This window comes from Cnephaeus nilssonii (genome assembly GCF_951640355.1).
Source record: "Cnephaeus nilssonii genome assembly, chromosome: X".
NCBI classification, from domain to species: Eukaryota; Metazoa; Chordata; class Mammalia; order Chiroptera; family Vespertilionidae; genus Cnephaeus; species Cnephaeus nilssonii.
Window position 1 is genome coordinate 126633612 of NC_137071.1, and position 18217 is coordinate 126651828.

Sequence of the window (18217 nt, forward strand, 5' to 3'; positions counted from 1 at the left end):
TTCTTTATGACTGGGTCGGTCTCTGTCATATATGTGGGCTGATGGGGTGATCTCTCCTTCCAGGAATTTGTTAATCTCTGGCATTAACACAGGCAGTTGAGGGCATGCAGTGCTCCCATTTCCATTTGTATTACTAAGGGCTCTTGTTCAGGGTTGGCTAGCAATCTGACCACAGACAGGCAAAGAAGTTGCCCCACATCGCAAAACCAGTAAAGCCAAAGCAGATGACAATATCACAGGCTGTTTCCATGGTGTTCTATTTTTCATAACATGGTGTTATAAAAACATATCTGGTCTTAACTATGGGTGTGGGCCCCAAGGCAAGGCAGGGGGAAGAGCAACACGTGGGTTCGGTTTACACATTTATTCTAAAAATCCTCTTCCAGTGTGGGTAGTGTCTTGGGCCCAGATCGGTTGATACAAAAAGAAAAGTTTTAACACCAGGTAAAGGGGGTATGGGGACCCCCCCCCAGCTCCAGAAAGTCACAGACAGGTATCATAGAAAACACAGTTTGTGTAGATTTGTTTAAAAAGTGGTGGATGGAAGGAAAGTCCAGGAAGATGTGACGCAGCCTGTGGCCAGGCGTCACCTGAGGATTTTACTGGCATCGCTCTATCAGGTGTGCCAGGTTCCACCCCGGAAGCATCCCAGGACACAGCACACCTGGTGGTTCTGTCCTCGGACCCTCCTGTGGAGCCCCCAGAGTGGGGATAGGATAGAGGCTGCCACCAAAGGCTGGGTCATCTCACCCTGGGGGCAGAGGAAGCGGGCACAGACAGGCAGACAGGGACTGGGGCTCCTCCCTGCACCCCTGGGGTGGGAAGATGAACCCAAGCCCCCCACCAGATGTGGGCAGAGAGCTCACCTCCCCAAGAACTACCCTGGTGGGGGATGGCAGAGAGTTCTGTTCACACCAGAGTCCCTAGCTGCCCCATACAGGGCCATGTGACTATACGGTCCAGTTCATGGAAGGGTTCCTGAATGGAACAGGCTGGGCAAGGGACAGGAATGAACCCAACCAGACAAGATCACAGTTTCCCTTTTATAAAACGTCTAGTGTTGGGGAAAGACAGTGAAAACCTAAATCACAACTGTAAACAAATGGAGGAAGGGGCTTGGAGCCCCCATTACACCATCCCCCACTTTTAAGCTGGCTGAGGGCCCCCAGTTCTCAGCACAGTATGAGAGGAGAAGCGGGGTGTCAGACACCTTCATGGGTCCACAGGGAGCCGGGGGCCTTGGAAGATCAGGTTGGCGCCCCCTGCCCAGGACTAAGAGCAACCGTGCCCCGGGGCTCAGCGAGGTCAGCATGTGCTCCCCAGACTGGAGTCATGCCCAGGCCAACAAGGAGCATATCGGAAGGGGTCAGACCAGTGTCCCCGGGGTCTGAGGGTCAGAACTGGAGGACTGCTCCCCCTCTAGCGTCAGGTCACTTAAACGAGCGCTCAGCTCCGGGGGGTACAGGAAGTCCGCGTAGTATCTTTGGAAGGGGTAGCAGGAATCCGGAGGACAGGGTGGGAAGACAGAGAAGAGAGGAAAAGACGTACAAGACACAGAAAGAGAGGAAAAGAGGCTCGTTAAAGAGGTGGAGAGAGGCACAGGACAGCACCTTGAGGCTGGCAAGCAGGGGGCGTGGTTAAAAGAGGAAGAGAAAGGCCAGGGCACAGGATGGCCCTTCCTCCCAGCACCCTGGTTCCAAGGTCCACTTGCAGCTGACATGCACTGCTTGTTAAAATAGTCAAATGCTGCCACAGCTTGGCAAGGAACTGCTGCTCCCAGGGCCCAAGATACCCCTCCACCGAGACCCCGTGGACTAATGCAGGTCAGGCAGGGCCCAGAGACCCTGTGCTAAGGCTGAAGCTAGCGCTCATGGACCAAGCCATTGGCGCTCACCCCCTTAGCCTGGAGACCTTCGCCCTCTATACCTGAAGAGACCCCCCTACCCATCAGTAAAAGCACCCCCCATACCTGCCGGAGACAGGGGGCGCCGTGAAACTCCTCGAATGCGGGAGGGGTGCCTGGCTGGGGGCCCCGTACAGCGTCTGGCCCACCTCATAGCAGCGGGCGTGGAGGAACGGCGGGTGTTGTGGGCCCATGTGGGCCAGCACAGGCCGGCGCTGGGGCCCCGAGGCCAGTCCCGAGTTCCGGATGTACCAGTCCCGGAGTCCCTCCAGGGCAAGGTTCTTGTGGCCACTGCGCTCACCAGCTGGAGGGAGACGGGTGGGTGGGGGCATCCACAGCAGGGGGTTTGGATGCACCTCTGGACCCTCTGCGGCATCCAGGGGCAGGCCGCAGGGCTTGGTGCGGGTGGCCCGGGTGTGGGGGTCCTTGCTGCGGAGGAGGGGGCTGCTGCCGTCAGCTGCATACACGGGTGGTGGGCCAGGGAACATGGCGAGGAGCCCATCCCGGCGGGAGAAGGGTCCTGGGACCTCAGCTGCAGGCAGCAGCTCCCCCCAGCCTGGCCCACCAAAGCCTCGGGGCAGGCCCCGGTCCAGGGAATAGTCCAAGAGGAAGTCCCCGCACACAGGTGGGAGCCGGGGGGCCCCACGGGAGGCAGGGGCAGCTGAGCTCGGCCGGGCAGCCCGGGGAGGATCTGGGGGGCCAGCTGTGCGGGAAGAGAAGGCAGGGACTGGTTGGGGGCGCTCATACAGCACCTCACTGCTCTTGCAGACTGGGGGACCAGGGGCAGGGGGAGCCAGAGGCACAGGTGGGGAGCCAGCGCCCCCCGCAGCTGCCCGGTCCACTAGCAGGGCCTCAGAACTGTTGCTGCGGCGGGTGCGAGCTGCAAAGAGCGAGGCGCGGTGGTCCGAGGCCGGGTCCACCCGGGGGAAGCCCATCTGGGAGTCCTGGCTGCCAGACCACTGGCGTGAATGGAGGCCTTCAGGTCTGGGGGAGGAAAGTGGGGGGGATGGGAGGAAGGTCAGACATAGGCAGATGGGCTGAGCGCCCTAGGTCTGTATCATGCTTCTCTCTGAGCCATCACTTCTCCATCCCCCAAGCGGACCCTGGACTAGAAATTGTGTGTATGAAGGTGTTCGGTAGAGGCATGTAAAGGGCAGAAGAGGTTCTGTCCCAGACTGAAGGAAGAGGAATGAAAAATGTATGGGGGCCCAGGGCTGTTGGTGCCAAGGGAGATGCGGGTGCGTGCAGGGCTAGAGAGGAAATGCTGGCAGGGGAACACCAGATGAGGGCTCTTCCGAGCACATCTGACCAGCACCCCTTGCTAAGGCGATTCTCATGGCTCCCCACTTCCTCCACAATGAGGTACTAATCCTTAGGCCTCAACTTCAAGGCCCTTCCTAAATTCTCTGCTCTCCCCACCCCCATGTGTATGAACCACCCAAAACTATCAGCCCACTACACCGCATGCAAGTACCATGAGGACCCGGACTTTGCTTTGCCTGAGAGAAGCAGGCACTGGGTACTTAAGAATTGGTAGGGGACAGTGGTTAAAAGCACGGACTCTAGAGTCAAGTTTTGGGTTGAAATACCAGGCCTTTGGTTTGCTAACAAGTCACCTAGCTTCTCTGTGCCTCAGTTTCCTCATCTATAAAATGGGAATAACAATAGCACCTCCTCATAGAGACCTTGTGGTGATGAAATGAGTTGCCACCAGGCAATACACTGATCCCTAGCAGACACTCAGTACTCAGTACAAGTTAACCAGAACTTAGTATGCCCACATCAAAGGTTGATATTAGTATTCCCATTCACAAATGAGGAGACCAAGATTCAGAGATGGGAAATGATACGTTTTTTTAAATTGATTTTAGAGAGAGGAAGGGAGAGGGAGAGAGAGAGATAGAAACATTGATCCACTGCCTCCTGTACGCCCCCTACTGGGGATTGAGACTGAAACCCGGGCATGTGTCCTGACTGGGAATCGAACCAGTGACCTCCCGGTCCATAGGACGACGCTCAATCCACTGAACAACACTGGCCAGGCAGGAAATGACTTGTCCAAAATACATAGAAAAGCCCACACTCAATCGCTGGGGCTTCTGCCTTCAAATCCTCACCCCCTTCTTCTCTACCAAGCAATTCCTATTCACCTTTCAAAGCCCAGCCTCTCATGCCCCACACCCTTTGGGAATGCTCTCCCACTTAAGCTAATGGTTCCCTCCTCTGGTCCTCAAACCCACCCCCCAATCCCCCTTACTTGCAGAGCTGGGGGCCAGCGCCCCGGGTGAGGACAGGGGTGGCAGGCACACTTCGCCCCTCAAAACTGGAGGCACTCCTGGGCAGTGAGCGTGTAGGGCTAGACAGAGACGGGCAAGCCCGGGTAGGGGTGCACGTTAGAGACTGTGCCCGCCAGCAGGCCCTCCTGCCAGCCCAGGCTCAGGACCCTACTCCCAGCTCACGGGGAAAGGAGGGAAGGGGCTCATCCTCACCTGGTGGGGCTGGCCACGGAGTTCCTTCGGCTCTTCAGGTCGCCATAAAGATCTGACTGGGGTGGTTTCCATGGGGTTCGCCGCTCAGGGCTGCCCCCAGATACCGCCCGCAGCTGGTCCCAGGTCTTGGGCGGCGAGGGGCGCTCAGCCAGAGGGAAGCAGCTACGAGGATCCTCTGGGGAGAAGAAAGAAAGTGGGCGAGAATTCCATGAGAGGGGCCAGATCGGTTGTGTGTAAAGCAACGGGGAGGGGCTAGGGAGGCAGGAGGGGAAGAGGGCTTGGCAGGGCTGAGCAGGCTGAAAGTGAAGAGGGGAGCCCCACTGGAAGATGGGACGTGGCTAAGGAGAAGCTGGAGAGGAAGGGGAGGAGCTGAACATGAAAGGGTGGTGGGTTTGGGTGAGGGAGTCCTCACCATTATCGTGGCTGGCCCCAGACTCTGAGAGGGAGCTGCTCTCTGAGTGGAGAACTACATCCTCTACAGGCGAGAAGGGAGAGACCCAGCCCATCAATGCCAGGCCCGAGGTCATCCCCTTATACCACTGGCCGGTCTCCGCACCACCCTGCACCCTCCCCAAGAACCCACCTTTACCTAAATCCCAGACCACCAGAGTCCTGGCTCCAAACTTTCCTGGGGCCTATGGGTCAGTTCCCAATCCCCGCCGCCCCCCCTGCCCGGAGCCAGATTACCACCACTCCTCTCACTGTTCAGGTCCCTCAGGTCCTGCCTGGCGCCCACTTTTCCCTATCTGTCCCCCCCCCCCCCCCGCCACCACCGCTAGCCAATGCCCATTCCTCTGCTTTCACTGGGCAGGTGCCCAGAGCCTGGCTCACCTTGGCTGAGCTGAGCGAGGCGTGTGCCCAGGCAGACACCCTGGGCTGTGATGACTGCCCCCGTGGACAGCGGGAGCATGGGGAGACCGAGGCGGGCTCGGAGGTCCCCGAGCTGCTCCTCCAGCTCATGCAGCCTCCGGAGAGCATCTGCCTGGACCTGGCGCCGGCGCCGCCGCTGCTCGGCGCTCAGCTCAGGGGCCAAGGCCAGGCGGCGGGCGGCGGCCGCGATCTGCTGCTGCACCGACACCTCCCGCTCCAGAGCCTCGAGGGCCAGCTCCTGCGGGGCCCACCGGGATGGTGGGATACAACCAAACGTCGGAAAATGCCAAGCACAGGAAGGAGGCGCTGGCAGAGCCCATCTAGACCGGAGGCGGAGCCTGTTCTTCCCGGGGGGTGGAGCTCATTCCCTGGGCAGGTACAGCCTGTCTTGATTAGAGACTGGGTCTATCCATCTTCCAAAGGCTAAGAGGCTCTTCCCCACCGGTGGGGACCAGCATCTTCTCTCAGACCAGGAACCCACCCGCCTCCTTTTCATTCTGGCCTCTCCTTCCCCTGGACACAACCCTACTCCTGGTCCAGGCTCCTCCTCCTCTGTATCTGTCTCACCCCCAACCTGTCCTCCCTGGCCATCTGCTCACCTCAGCAGGGCACAAGGAGTGATGCACTGGGTTGGGAGGTGGTGGCGGGTAGGCTCGGGCTGCAGGGAGCCGCCGTCGGACCAACTGCGGCCGTTCGCCAGGCTCCAGCGGGCACTCAGGGGGCAGCTGGCCAGTTAGCTCCTGAGGGGGCAAGCAGCAGGGGTCAGAGACTATCAAGGGTTAGTTGCGGGGAGGGGACAAAGCAGTCAGGACTCCGGAAGCTACAGAAGTCCTACTAGGAGCCCAGTCCTGCTCAGCATCGCTTGCCTGTTATTTCTCTTCCTTTTCCCAATTCTCCACCTGGCAGGTGTGCAGCCTGGACTCTCACCCCTTGACCCAAATCCCGGGCAGTGGGCATGGGAGGCAGGGAGACTTGCTTTGGAATCCAGAATTTCTGAGTTTTTATGAAGACACACAGTCTAGTCCTGGCCAGGTGCTCAGTGGTTAGAGCGTCGACCCACTCACTGAAGGGTCTAGGGTTCAATTCCCGGTCAAGGGCATGTACCTGGGTTGCAGGTTCCATCCCCAGCCTGGGCCCTGGCCAGCAACCAATCTCTCTCTCTCTCTTTCTCTCCCGCCCCCCCTTCCCTTTCACTCTCTCAAAAAATCAATGGAGAAAATGTCTTCAGGTGAGCATTAACAGCAACAACAACAAAAAAGACCCATAGTCTACACTGAGTGGCCAGATGATGATGATCTCTGAACGCATAATAATCTGGCCACTCAGTGTATATCCTATATAATAAAAGGCTAATATACAAATTGTCCCCTCGACCAGGAGTTCGACCAGCAGGCAGGCCGGCCAACCGCCCATATCCCCTCCCCCTGGCCAGGCTGGCCAGACCCCACCCATGCACGAATTCATGCACCGGGCCTCTGATATATATATACTGAGTGGCCAGATTGTTATGATCTCTGAACGCATAATAATCTGGCCACTCAGTGTATATCCTATATAATAAAAGGCTAATATACAAATTGTCCCCTCGACCAGGAGTTCGACCAGCAGGCAGGCCGGCCAACCGCCCATATCCCCTCCCCCTGGCCAGGCTGGCCGGACCCCACCCATGCACGAATTCATGCACCAGGCCTCTAATATATATATATATACTGAGTGGCCAGATTATTATGCGTTCAGAGATCATAATAATCTGGCCACTCAGTGTGTATCCTGTGCATTACAGAACACTCCTTCAGGGCCTGGTGCTGTATGCTCTGACCTGCATTATTATGTCGGGCAGACTGTGTGCACATTCACACCAAGAGGGAATAACCACTTTAAATCACCCGGTGTCAGGTCAGGTTTTACTGCCAAATTTTGGAATGAATGATTGTTTTGCATTTTATTGAACTTCAAATTGTTGATGGGGGGTGGGCCCCCATTGCCATATTTCATTGATTCTAAGACATCTAAGCTGAGCTGGAGGGTGACAGGGAATTGGTAGCTCAGATAGATGTCTCAGCAATGGCCACCCCAGTCTGCCTACCTAGGGGCCCTGGATTCTCCATCCCCTCCCGCACCCGACACTCTTAGGGCCAGGCTCTCACCGCCTCTTGGAGGCACACTTTGCGTAGCTCCTGAAGTTTCAGGCTCAGGGCCTCCTGTAGAGCCCGCTGCCGGTCAAGCAGTCCCCGCAGACGCTCTGACTTCACCTGGGGAGCGGCCTCCCCAAACAGGGCAGCTGGACACAGAGGGAGCAAAGATCAGTGGGGCAGCCACGCATCCTACATCCTGTAGGGCCAGAGACCAACCCTTCCCAAGTGGGCGGGCAGGTGGTGACTCAGAGCAGGGGAGGAGGCAGCAGGAGGGAGAACCAGATACCGACCTGAGGCATTGAAAGTGGGAGAGGTGATCAGCTGACCTTTGACTTCCATCCTGGTGTTGTCAAGAAGCCGGGGCCGTGGCTTATGGTGGGATAAGGCCTGGTAGTGATGCATGGGAACCATGAAGGAAGCACATGTGTGGTCCCTCACCCAGCTTCCCACACCCCAGGAAGAAGGGGTACCCTGACCCCACCCACCTGCTTGACCTGCCCTCTCAGAATCTGTGTTAATATCTGGCCTCCACCAGGCCCTCATACCTTGGTTCCCTTCCCATTGAGTGGGAGCACAGCAAGTGGGGAGCTGGGCAGACTTATGATGCCTCCTCAGAGGCCCATGGGCCACAGTCAGGAATCTCACCTGGAGGGGGAGAATTAATGTCACAGATTCAACCAACTAGAACAACGTGGGCATTGCATTAAGCACCTGAGTGCCTGGAAGAATTACCTTATATGCCACTTTCAATCTTCACAACCATGGCAGTTCTGTAATTATCACTACCCCCAGTTTATTATTTATTTTTAAAAATATATTGTTATTGATTTCAGAGAGGAAGGGAGAGGGGGAGAGAGATAGAAACATCAATGATGAGAGAGAATCAATGATGAAAGAGAATCCTGCACATCCCACACTGGGGATGGAGCCCACAACCCAGGCATGCGCCCTGACTGGGAATCAAACCATGACCTCCTGGTTCATAGATCGACATTCAACCACTGAGCCACACTGGCCGGGCCACTACCCCCCCCCCCCCCCCCGTTTAGAGATAAGGAGAGGAAGACACAGAGGTGAAGAAACTTGCCTCTGGCTAAGGATAGAGCCCAGGCCAACCCTTTGGTCCAACAATCTCCATCACTAGAGCTGCTCCAACCCCACCAATTCCTCATAAGGTCACAGCCGATCTGACCTCAGGGCCTTTGCCCAGGCTATTATGGCTGCTGTCTGGAGTGCTCTTTTCACCTATCACCAGACCCTGGTTCTCACATGCTGGGACTTAAATGTCACCTCCAGAGTTGGGCCTCCACATTACATCCCCTCACAACTGCTGTCCAGCAAGAGACTGTCCCTCATACATTCGGGAGGACAGGGAATGTGTCTGTCTTGTTTTCATCAGTGTCTCCGGCACTCAGAGCGATTCTGTGTGCACAGCAAGTGCTCACAGCTGGATCTGCTGGGTGAATGAAAAGATGACGAGCTCTAGCTCAGTGGATAGAGCGTCAGCCTGTGTACCGAAGGGTCCTGGGTTCAATTCTAGTCCAGGGCACATGCCTGGGTTGCGGGCTCGATCCCCAGTAGGGGGCATGCAGGAGGCAGCCAATCAATGATTCTCTCTCATCATTGATGTTTCTGTCTATTTCTTCTTCTCCCTTCCTCTCTGGAAACAATAAAAATAAAATATATAAAAAATTAAATTAAATTAAAAAAGGGTGACGAGGCAGCTGGCCCAGGGATTGAGCCTAGATCTGTAGGTTGCTACTCGTCCCAACTCTATCCTGAAGCTGGGAGGGAGAAGAGTGTCCACTTGGCTCCAGGACCCCTCCAGCCCCTCTGCCCATCCCAGTCTGTCCCGCACCCAGCAGAGGGAAGTCACCCTGCTGGGATTTTGAACAGTGAAGTCCACAACTACAGATAACAAGCCGACTGCCTCCTGCCTCTCTCTCTGGCCCAAGCTGCCCTAGCTGACCATAGGGCCTGCTTTGGCAGGCTATCAGCCCTGCCCTCATTCCCTCCTCTGGAGTTTGCTCCCTCCCTCCCACATCCTGCTCGGTCCCCAGCAGGGCAACCAGGTGACATCACCTGCCACCATCTGGCCTGACCTCAGTGGCAGGCAGCTGGGAGGGCCTCATGAGGTCACAGACGTCCCATCCCCATCAATCTCAAACCTACCAGCTTGTTATGAAATGCTGGCTGGGTGTGGAGAAGACCCAGGCAACTGAGCAAGCATGGGTTCAAGCCCCCTCCCCATTGGGAGATGTGGCCAAGCCTCGGCAGTCCTCCTACCCGCCCCATAGGATCTGGCCCCTCCTGTGGTTCCCTGTCTTCAACATCAGGGGCAGGGATCACAACCTAAAGCCCTTCCGCATACCCAGGCAGCAGCGTGTGCTTTGCAGAGGCGCTCATTTGTCCATCCTCTGAGGTCTGACATTGCTCAGCACAACGGGGTTTCCTGGAGGCCCCAGCCCAGCCCCTCTGGCCCTTGGCTCCTGGGGGTCCTTCTACCCAGCCTTCATTTGGGTTTGAGGAACCCACCCAAGGCTCCCCTAAACCTTCCTTCGCCCTCACAGAAACCTCCACTCCTCCCCGGTGGTCCCATTGGCCAGGACTGGTCCTACATCTCACACGAAGCTGTCTCAAGCCAAGCCGTCCTTCCCTTGGAGCTCACGGCATCTTGGAAGTCAACACGGGGTCCAGAAAGGAACCCCGACTCCACCCTGTCAGCCTGACCTTGGGGACATAGCTAAGGCCTGAGTCATGGGGTCACTGGGCAGGCTAGACACAGGGTCCACGCCCCACACCCCCACACCTGGCTCCCGAACCTCCGCCTCTGCATGTCTGCCCTGGGCATATTTGCCTTGGGGCCTGGGGTTGCCAGGTGCCCACCCAGAGATGATAAGGGGATCCCAGCAGCCCCCTCCCCAACATCCTCCCACACCAGCCCCCGGGTTTCCCCACGGTGGGCCTGTGCTGTCCCAAGATGGGCTGCGGAAGGAGAGTTGCAGAGAACACTCCCACACCCAGAGGCGGGCCCAGCAGGTTTTTCAGGTCTGCCCTTCTGACACCACAACCAAGAAATTCCTGGCTATAATGACTGTTTACAACCAAGACACCTCACCTGGGTGGCACCCCAACACCTTCAGTAGGACCCCCATTTCCACATCCTGCCACCATGGGAGCAAATAAACTCTCAGTGTCTAGACTGTTCACGCTATCCTAAGGGCCCCCGGCCCCAGGTGAACAGATGCGGTCGGCGGCAGGGGGGGGGGGGGGCGGAGGCGGGTTCTGGGCTTTCCTGAGAGGCTGGGCTCCAGGTTAAGGGAGGGCAGAGGCTATTCCCACAGAGAAGGAAGGGGGAAGAGGAAGTTGGGGGAGTGGAGAAGGAGAACTCTGGCTTCTCTTCTCCCTGATCCCTTCCCTTCCTCCATTTCCGGCAAGGGATCAGCTTCATGCCAGGAAAGGAAATTGGACATTTTGGGCTTCACCCATCTACTCAGGCCCTCCCTTGCTGTCCTCTTGTGCAGATCTAGCTCTTTCCCGCAGAAAACATTAGCACACCCCATACCCTCCTCACCCCAACCTGTGGGCCCATGTTCCCAGGTGCTCACCAATACCAGATAGGTACTGTGGGGTGGCTTCAGGTACCTGAAAAAATAGTTGTCTCCACCAGGCCCGGCTCCCTCTGGTAGTGGCGGTGAGCAGTGAGTGCAGTGGCAGCTGCCTAGACCGCCTCCCACTAGGCAATGGCCCAGCCTACCTGGCCAGGGACTGGGCCGGCCCATACCTTTTAACCCTTGCTTGCCTGCCACTGAGGCTCAGGTCACCCTTAGAGGCAGTCTCAGGGTCAGGTACCCTCAGGGTGTCCAGCACAGCCAAGAAGAGAGCCTAGACCTTCCTCCTCACCCCATACCCCCAGCAGAGAACTGGGGAAGAAGGGCTAAGGATGATGGCAGTGGTAGCTGCCTCTGGGGCTGCCCAGTTTCCCAGATGAGACCCTGCTCAGCCCTGGGAGCTGGGGGATGAAGGTCTGGTGAGGCCCAGAGTGTAAATCAGTGTGTGTGTGTGTGTGTGTGTGTGTGTGTGTGTGTGTGTGTGTGTGTCTCTTGGCAGTCCTCATCACATTCCTGAGGCCCCTACCCTTCCCGCATCCGCCACCCCCCCTGGCCCCGGGGCAAGGCATTGGTATGGGAAGGCCTTAGAGCAAGTCCTCCCCTCACTGAAGTAACAGTGGCCCAGTTGGGGAGAGAGGTTAACTTTTCTAAGGAGAGACCAGACCTCAAGACACTCCCACCTTCTGCAGCTCCAGGAGAAATCATCCCAGCAAAGATATGCTTTAACCCCTTCCAGTCCCTACAAACCTGGGTGGATGGTGCAGACCCAGCTCCTCATAGCCAGCTTGTAGATGTGGAAGTGGGGGCTTGGAGAGGTGATGAGGCCTGATTCTGATCACAGAGGCATGAGAGCAGGCCGCATCAGATCTTGGGAGGCTGGGTCCTGGGTCAGAGGCCAACAGAGGCTACTCCTGCAAGGGAGGAGTGGGAAAGGGGACTCATGCTGCTTCACACCCATGCTGCCCACTCCCCCCCCCCCCAATTTTTCCTCCTTGGGCAAGTCAAGGAAATTGAGGGCTCTGAGTCCCTGAGATGTACTGTTTCCCCCACACCACTGCCTGGGCTCTGGGCCTGCACCAGCACGTACCACACCTCCTGCATTCCTCTTGGGACCATCTGTCTGTGACCTCAGGGCCCAAGCCCAGCCCAGGCCCCTGCAGCAGTCCATGCTGTGAGATGAAAGGGCAGCTTAAGGCAAGTTCCCTGCCTGCTTGGCAGGTGGGCCAAGCCTGGAGAGGAGTTCTCTCTGTTCAGCAACACCCCACATACATGCCTCCTGCCACCCTGACCACCTTTCTTCCTGGGTAAGAGATTTCCGGCACAGAACACAAAGGCCCATTTCATCTCCCCCTTCTTACCCCTCCACCCCCACCCCAGGCTGCCTGGGTGTAGCTGGATGTTGGTGGGGAGTGTCCTCTCAGCCATGGCCTCTCCTGTCTCTTGTGGGACACCAAGGATGTTGAGAAGAGGGATGTTTATACAATCAGACATGAGAGGGACAAGGGTATCTGGCTGACAACGCAGATTGAGTCTCAAGACTTAGGTTTCTTCATCTGAAAAATGGGTAACTGGCGCTTACAGAGCCAAGAGAGGTCAAAGACACTTTAAAAGGCATTTCACAGTGCAAGATCACTCACACCATGTCATTAATGACTGTCAATAACAACAACAATAACCTCACGCAAAAGTGCAGGAGTAAGGAGGAAAGAAATGGTAACTGGGCCTCTTGGGTCAGTCAGACAGGCAGGGCAGAGTCACACACACACACACACACACAGACACACACACATCATTGCCCTGGTACACAACTTTTAACAGCCTGGAAGCTGGCCAACCTCTAAGCCCCGCCACAATTGGCACTTGAGCCTCAGGTGGCCTCATGAAGGGGTAACAAGTGGTAGACCTGGGTTCAACCCAGCTCTGCCACTAACTGGCTGTGAGACTGCTTGGACAAGTCCCTTAACCTCTCTGGTCCTCAGTGTTATCAACAATAAAATGGGAGCGATGATGAAGAGGGTTGTTGTGAGCATGTCTTGAGTTAATACATTCAAAGCTTGCTTAGGATAGTGCCTGGCCCGAGCTAAGTGCGCTATATGTACTAGGTGTCACAATTACAAGTATTCCTCCCAACTCAAAGTCAGAAATCAAAATATATCAACATATATATCTGATAGGGCTGATATCCCTCAGCCTCACCTGATAAATGCGAAACAGAGCTGTTTTCCCTTGAATAACTTGTCCGAACTCAGGAATTAAATATAATCAGGTGAATTTCTGAGACAGAGCTAGTATCCCTCAGCATCAAAACCCTTCCAACTTGCTACTCAGATCTGGATCCCTCCCTACTTGCCAAATCAGACATATTTGAAACAGAGCTGTTTTCCTTCATTGTTTAACCTCTCCCTACTCAACAGAAAAAATGCAGGAAACAAATATATTTACACAACACAGTATCTTTACTATCCCAATTCTTGCCACTGGAGCTCAGGAAAATGAAAAGATTTGAATAAGTTTTTGAGTTAGAGCTGATATTCCTCATTATCTGAACTCTTCCTACTCACTATATAAAATGCAAACATTTATCAACATACCACCAGATCCGTGTGACAAAGAGAAAGAGCAAAAGAGCTGGCAGAGCCTGGCCGGCGTGGCTCAGTGGTTGTATTGACCTATGAACCAGGAGGTCATGGTTCGATTCCTGGTCAGGCTTCATGCCTAGGTTGCAGGCTCAATCCCCAGTGGAGGCTTGTGGGGGGCAGCCAGTCAATGGTTCTCTCTCATCATTGATGTTTCTGTCTCGTTCTCCCTCTCCCTTCCTCTCTGAAATCAATAATATATATATATATATATATATATATATATATATATATATATAATTGATTTTTTACAGAGAGAAAGAGAGAGGGATAGAGAGTTAGAAACATCGATGAGAGAGAAACATCGATCAGCTGCCTCTTGCACACCCCCTACTGGGGATGTGCCCGCAACCAAGGTACATGCCCTTGACCGGAATCGAACCTGGGACCCTTGAGTCCACAGGCCGACGCTCTATCCATTGAGCCAAACCGGTTTTGGCAATATATATATATATATATATATATATATATATATATATATATATATATTTTTTTTTAAAGAGCTGGCAGAAAATCACTGTGTATACATGGTGTCCCAAAAAAATGTATACACACTTTAACAGCTGATAGTTCAATTGATGTTTCGTTCTTTTCAGACTTAACCTATTGGAGTTAATAACGGGTTAAAAGTATATATTGCAAAACCAAAATACCTTCAGATAACTTGGGGATCTTTCACTGTCTGAACTATCCAAACTCTCCCTCTCATAACTCAGGTACCAAATAGATTGGGACAGCGAGGGATGCTTGTGCTGTTATTAACAGGTTTGGATAAATGTTTTAGGTAAATGAGATGGGTATGGTATCTCGTTCCTCAAACTCTCACTACTCTCTATGAAAAATGCAGAACAAAACATAAATGAAGAACACATTACCTGCTCACTATCCAAATTCTCTCTGACTGTCCCCCGAATCAAGGAGATTCTTACAGCAAGGGAACCTTGCTGTTGTTATTGTTACTATTGGATGGGCCTGATTCTAACACTTGATGAAGAGGGTGTTAGACCATCCAGTGACCACCCCCCCCCCAGACCTGCCCACAGAGGTTAGATGGACTTAGCACAAAATACACTTACTGCTAAGAGAAGGGGGATAAGCCCCTGTCCCATCCTACCCCTACCAAGCCTTGAAGTCTCTACCTGGAATGGATTTTTTTTTTCAGGCCAGGAAAGCAGGGATCATGTACCCAGGGTCAAAATCAGGAGATGGGGGTGACATGACCTAGAAGAATAACACATACCCTTGAGTTTCCCACCCCCACATATTTACTCAGCCCCATGGGGCAGTCCCCAACCTAACAAGGCTGGAAATCTGACCCAGACCTCACAGACTCCCAGAGAGTCACTGAATAATTTAGGGTGTTCTTCCACACTTAGGGAGGGTGGGGAGCATAGGAACAGTTCTATGCCCTCCTAGGGCAGGGAGAGAAACGCAAGCTCTGTGTGAGATCACTGGGTGGGGGTGGGGGAAATCACATGCAAAAACCACTTTGGCCACACGAGGCCCAAAAGGCTGCTTGTTCTTGTTCATGTTAAGAGAAGCATTTGGGATGAACTTCAGAGACAACGGGATCGGCGGAACCCCCTAGTTCAGGGCAGGGTATAATGGGACCCCTTTCCTTCTGGCTCAGAGGAGATGGAAAGTGGGTGCTAAGAAGGAGGGAGATGAACAGGGTAGGGGAGTATGGAAAGGGGTAGACAGGGGTCTGGGGTTGAGACAGGGTGAAGGGACAGGACAGGAAGGAATGTAAGGAACAAAACAAAATCAGTTATTGTAGGACGGAGGTCAGGAGGTTGGACAGAGAAGGAGCCAGGACACTGGCCAGGACATAGGATGGAGTGAGGCTCAGGACAAGGGTTAGAGAAAAAAAGTAGGGGACAAAAGAGCAGAGCAGGGATCAGGGTCAGTATAGAACAGTAATCAGAAGACATGATGGGGGACACATCAAAACAGATTAAAGGCAGGGATAGGAAAAAGGGCAGGTGCAAGATGGAGGTAAGAAACAGGAAAAGACTGGTGTGGAATGAGGATAGGAATGAGGACAGCAATGGGACAAGAGAAGACAGGGGAAAACAGTACAGGTTTGGGGGCAGGGATAGGGCAGGAGACAAAGGGATGGTCTAAAGGTGGTTAGCCAGGATGGAGATTAGGAGTCAGGAGAGGGACCAGGGGGTTAGTACAGGGTGGGGAGAAAGTAAAGAAGTCAGATGTCAGGAATCTAGACAGACATGGATCCGATTGGGGTTAGAGGGACAAGATAGGACTGGAAGGGGTTCAGAGACTGGATAAGAGTTTAGGGAACAGGCAGGTCGAGCCTCGGGACAGAAACGGGGGTGATCAAGACAAGGCAAGATGAGCTTCATCGATAGAACAGGGTCAGGCAAGGACCTGGGGTCAGGGCAAGGATCCTGGGAACTGGATGGGCTTTGGGGTCAGGACTAAGTTTAGGGTGACAAAACGGGGTGGCGGATGACGCCAGGCTAGAATATGGCTAGGTCCGGGGTCAGACCGGAGGTCCTCGGGTCAAGACTGGCCCGGGTTCGAGATTTTTAAAAGATGCAGTCAGGTTCGGCAAGGGTCCAGAGTGAGACCACGAGGTCAGAGGTGGAGGGGGGCGTGGGGGCGGGCGTAAGTACATCCCCGGTTGGCCCTCACCCCGCCCAGTCTCCTCCCTTTCTTTCCCAGCGGGCGTTACTCACCCAAGGTCCTCGCCCGGCGGCATAGGCGGGGTCGATGTGGGCCGGGAGGGATGGTGGGCGCGCCCCTTCCCTCGCCGCCTCCCGCTCTTCCCACAGCTCGCGCCCGCTCCTCTTCCGCGCCCTGCGGTGGGCCGCGTTTGGTCGCGCCACTGGTAGCCTTGGGGGGCCAGATGGAGGGTACAGGGAGGGTGGGAGAGCAGCGCCGGCTCCGACGCGGGCGGGGGACCCCGGCCCCCCTACAGGTAACTCGGGTCGGTCCGCTCCTGGCTGCACCGCCGTTGGTCTCCAGCCTGCGGGGAGGAGGGGTGGCGGCTGACAGGGGGCGGGGTGCAAGACCACAGGCGGGGTGCGAGACCACAGCAGCGGCGGCGATCGATTGCGCAGGCGCCAGTTCAGGTCTCAGAGCCTGGGAGCACCGGGAGCGATCCAGCTGGGAGCGCGTGCGCACATGCTTTCTCGAGGGCGGCTGAGCTCTCCCCCTCCCCTGGCCACGCCCCCTCAGTGATCAGACTGGCGCCCCTCACCCCAAGTCAACCCCTAACGAACCACCAAGCAGTACCTTAAACTGCCTTCTATGAGACACCACTACACCTCCAAACTCCCCCAATACCTTCCGTGCCCTGAATGCACCTCAAACCACCCCTTATCATCTCCTAAGTTGTATCCCCAAACTGCTATCCATTGATCCGAAGCAATAGTTCCAGTCCGCCCTCCATGGACACCCAAGCTGTGCAAACTACTCTCCACTAACCCCAACTTGTTCCCCCAAATGATCTGCAATAGGCCCTGAAACCATTAACCTCCAAAAAACACTTTTAAATCATCCTCCATCTACCCTCAATACACACCCCCAAACACCCTCCATTGACCCCAAATTGCTCTCCATGTACCCTCCTAACCATACTCTACACCCTCAACACCACCCCAAGCATTATCAACTACCTTTGGTGTGGCCCCCACTTGCACCCCAAATCAATTTCAACAGTCACCGACCGGTTCCACCTCCAAACCATGTTCCATGAACCCCCACCAACCTTTCATTGACCAACCCTATACCCTGCAAAACAACCTTCCAACAGCCCCTGTCACTATCCCATATACTCCCAAGTACTCAACGTGATCCTCTAACTGCACTTCAAACTACTTTCCACCAGCCTCTCCTCATCCAAACTACACTCCACTGATCCAAACTCCACCCCCAAAGCACTTCCCAATAGTCCCCAAGTACCTCCAAATAAATGCCAATTTTCTCTCTGTAGTTAGCCAATCAGACCCCCCAAATCATACATCAGTGACCCAAATATATTAAAAAGCACTCTCCAATGATCTTTTCTCAATTGAGGTATATTTTACATACATAAAAATTGCCCACTTTAAGCATGCAATTCAATTATTATAGTAAATTTACTCAAGTGTGCAAAAATCACCACAATCCACTTTTAGAGCATTTTTATTATTCCAATGAGATATCTCATGCTTGGGAGCATTTGAGACCCTGATTCTCAACAATGTTGTCAGTTTGGCTCAAATAAACTCATAAAAATTATCTAAAAAATATCTCTCCGGGGCAGGTTGGAGGGGATGGGAGGAAAAGGGGGACATGTGTAATACTTTCAACAATAAAGAATTATTTTTAAAAATTAAAAATAATCTTGCACCCTAGCCGGTTTGGCTCAATAGAGTGTCAGCCTGCAGACTGAAGGGTCCTGGGCACATGCCCAGGTTGCAGGCTTGATCCCCAGTAGGGGGCGTGCAGGAAGCAGCCAATCAATGATTCTCTCTCATCATTCATGTTTCTCTCTCTCTCTCTCTCTCTCTCTCTCTCTCTCTCTCTCTCTCTCTCCCTCTTCCTTCCTCTCTGAAATCAATAAAGA

General features: G+C 54.4%; 1 protein-coding gene across 7 annotated transcripts; it reads right to left on the reverse strand.

Annotated features, from left to right (window-relative positions):
* Positions 1 to 269: 269 nt before the first annotated feature.
* On the reverse strand, positions 270 to 16594 carry CCDC120 (coiled-coil domain containing 120). Of its 7 annotated transcripts, XM_079764657.1 has the most exons (11): positions 16344 to 16585; positions 11756 to 11919; positions 7943 to 8042; positions 7688 to 7784; positions 7410 to 7543; positions 5862 to 6002; positions 5224 to 5500; positions 4805 to 4867; positions 4393 to 4567; positions 4161 to 4259; positions 1717 to 2887 (listed from the first exon to the last, which is right to left on the reverse strand). In XM_079764657.1, exons 4-11 carry the CDS (start codon positions 7734 to 7736, stop codon positions 1948 to 1950), a joined length of 1878 nt encoding a protein of 625 aa, XP_079620783.1. In that variant the 5' UTR covers positions 7737 to 7784; positions 7943 to 8042; positions 11756 to 11919; positions 16344 to 16585; the 3' UTR covers positions 1717 to 1947. The 7 variants fall into 7 exon arrangements, with proteins under 7 accessions (XP_079620789.1, XP_079620783.1, XP_079620788.1 ...); XM_079764663.1 differs by lacking the exons at positions 11756 to 11919; positions 16344 to 16585 and adding an exon at positions 270 to 1481 and having other exon boundaries at positions 1970 to 2887; positions 7943 to 7975; XM_079764662.1 differs by lacking the exon at positions 4805 to 4867 and having other exon boundaries at positions 16344 to 16594.
* Positions 16595 to 18217: the final 1623 nt, after the last annotated feature.

Bases quoted from the DNA above. Each gene is read 5' to 3' on its own strand.
- CCDC120 (XM_079764663.1), bottom strand. From the start codon at position 7,736: ATGGAAGTCAAAGGTCAGCTGATCACCTCTCCCACTTTCAATGCCTCA. The intron at 7,544-7,687 runs GTCGGTATCTGG...CTCTGTGTCCAG, and splicing joins TCCCACTTTCAATGCCTCAG to CTGCCCTGTTTGGGGAGGCC. The intron at 4,868-5,223 runs GTGAGCCAGGCT...TCTCGCCTGTAG, and splicing joins CCTCGCTCAGCTCAGCCAAG to AGGATGTAGTTCTCCACTCA.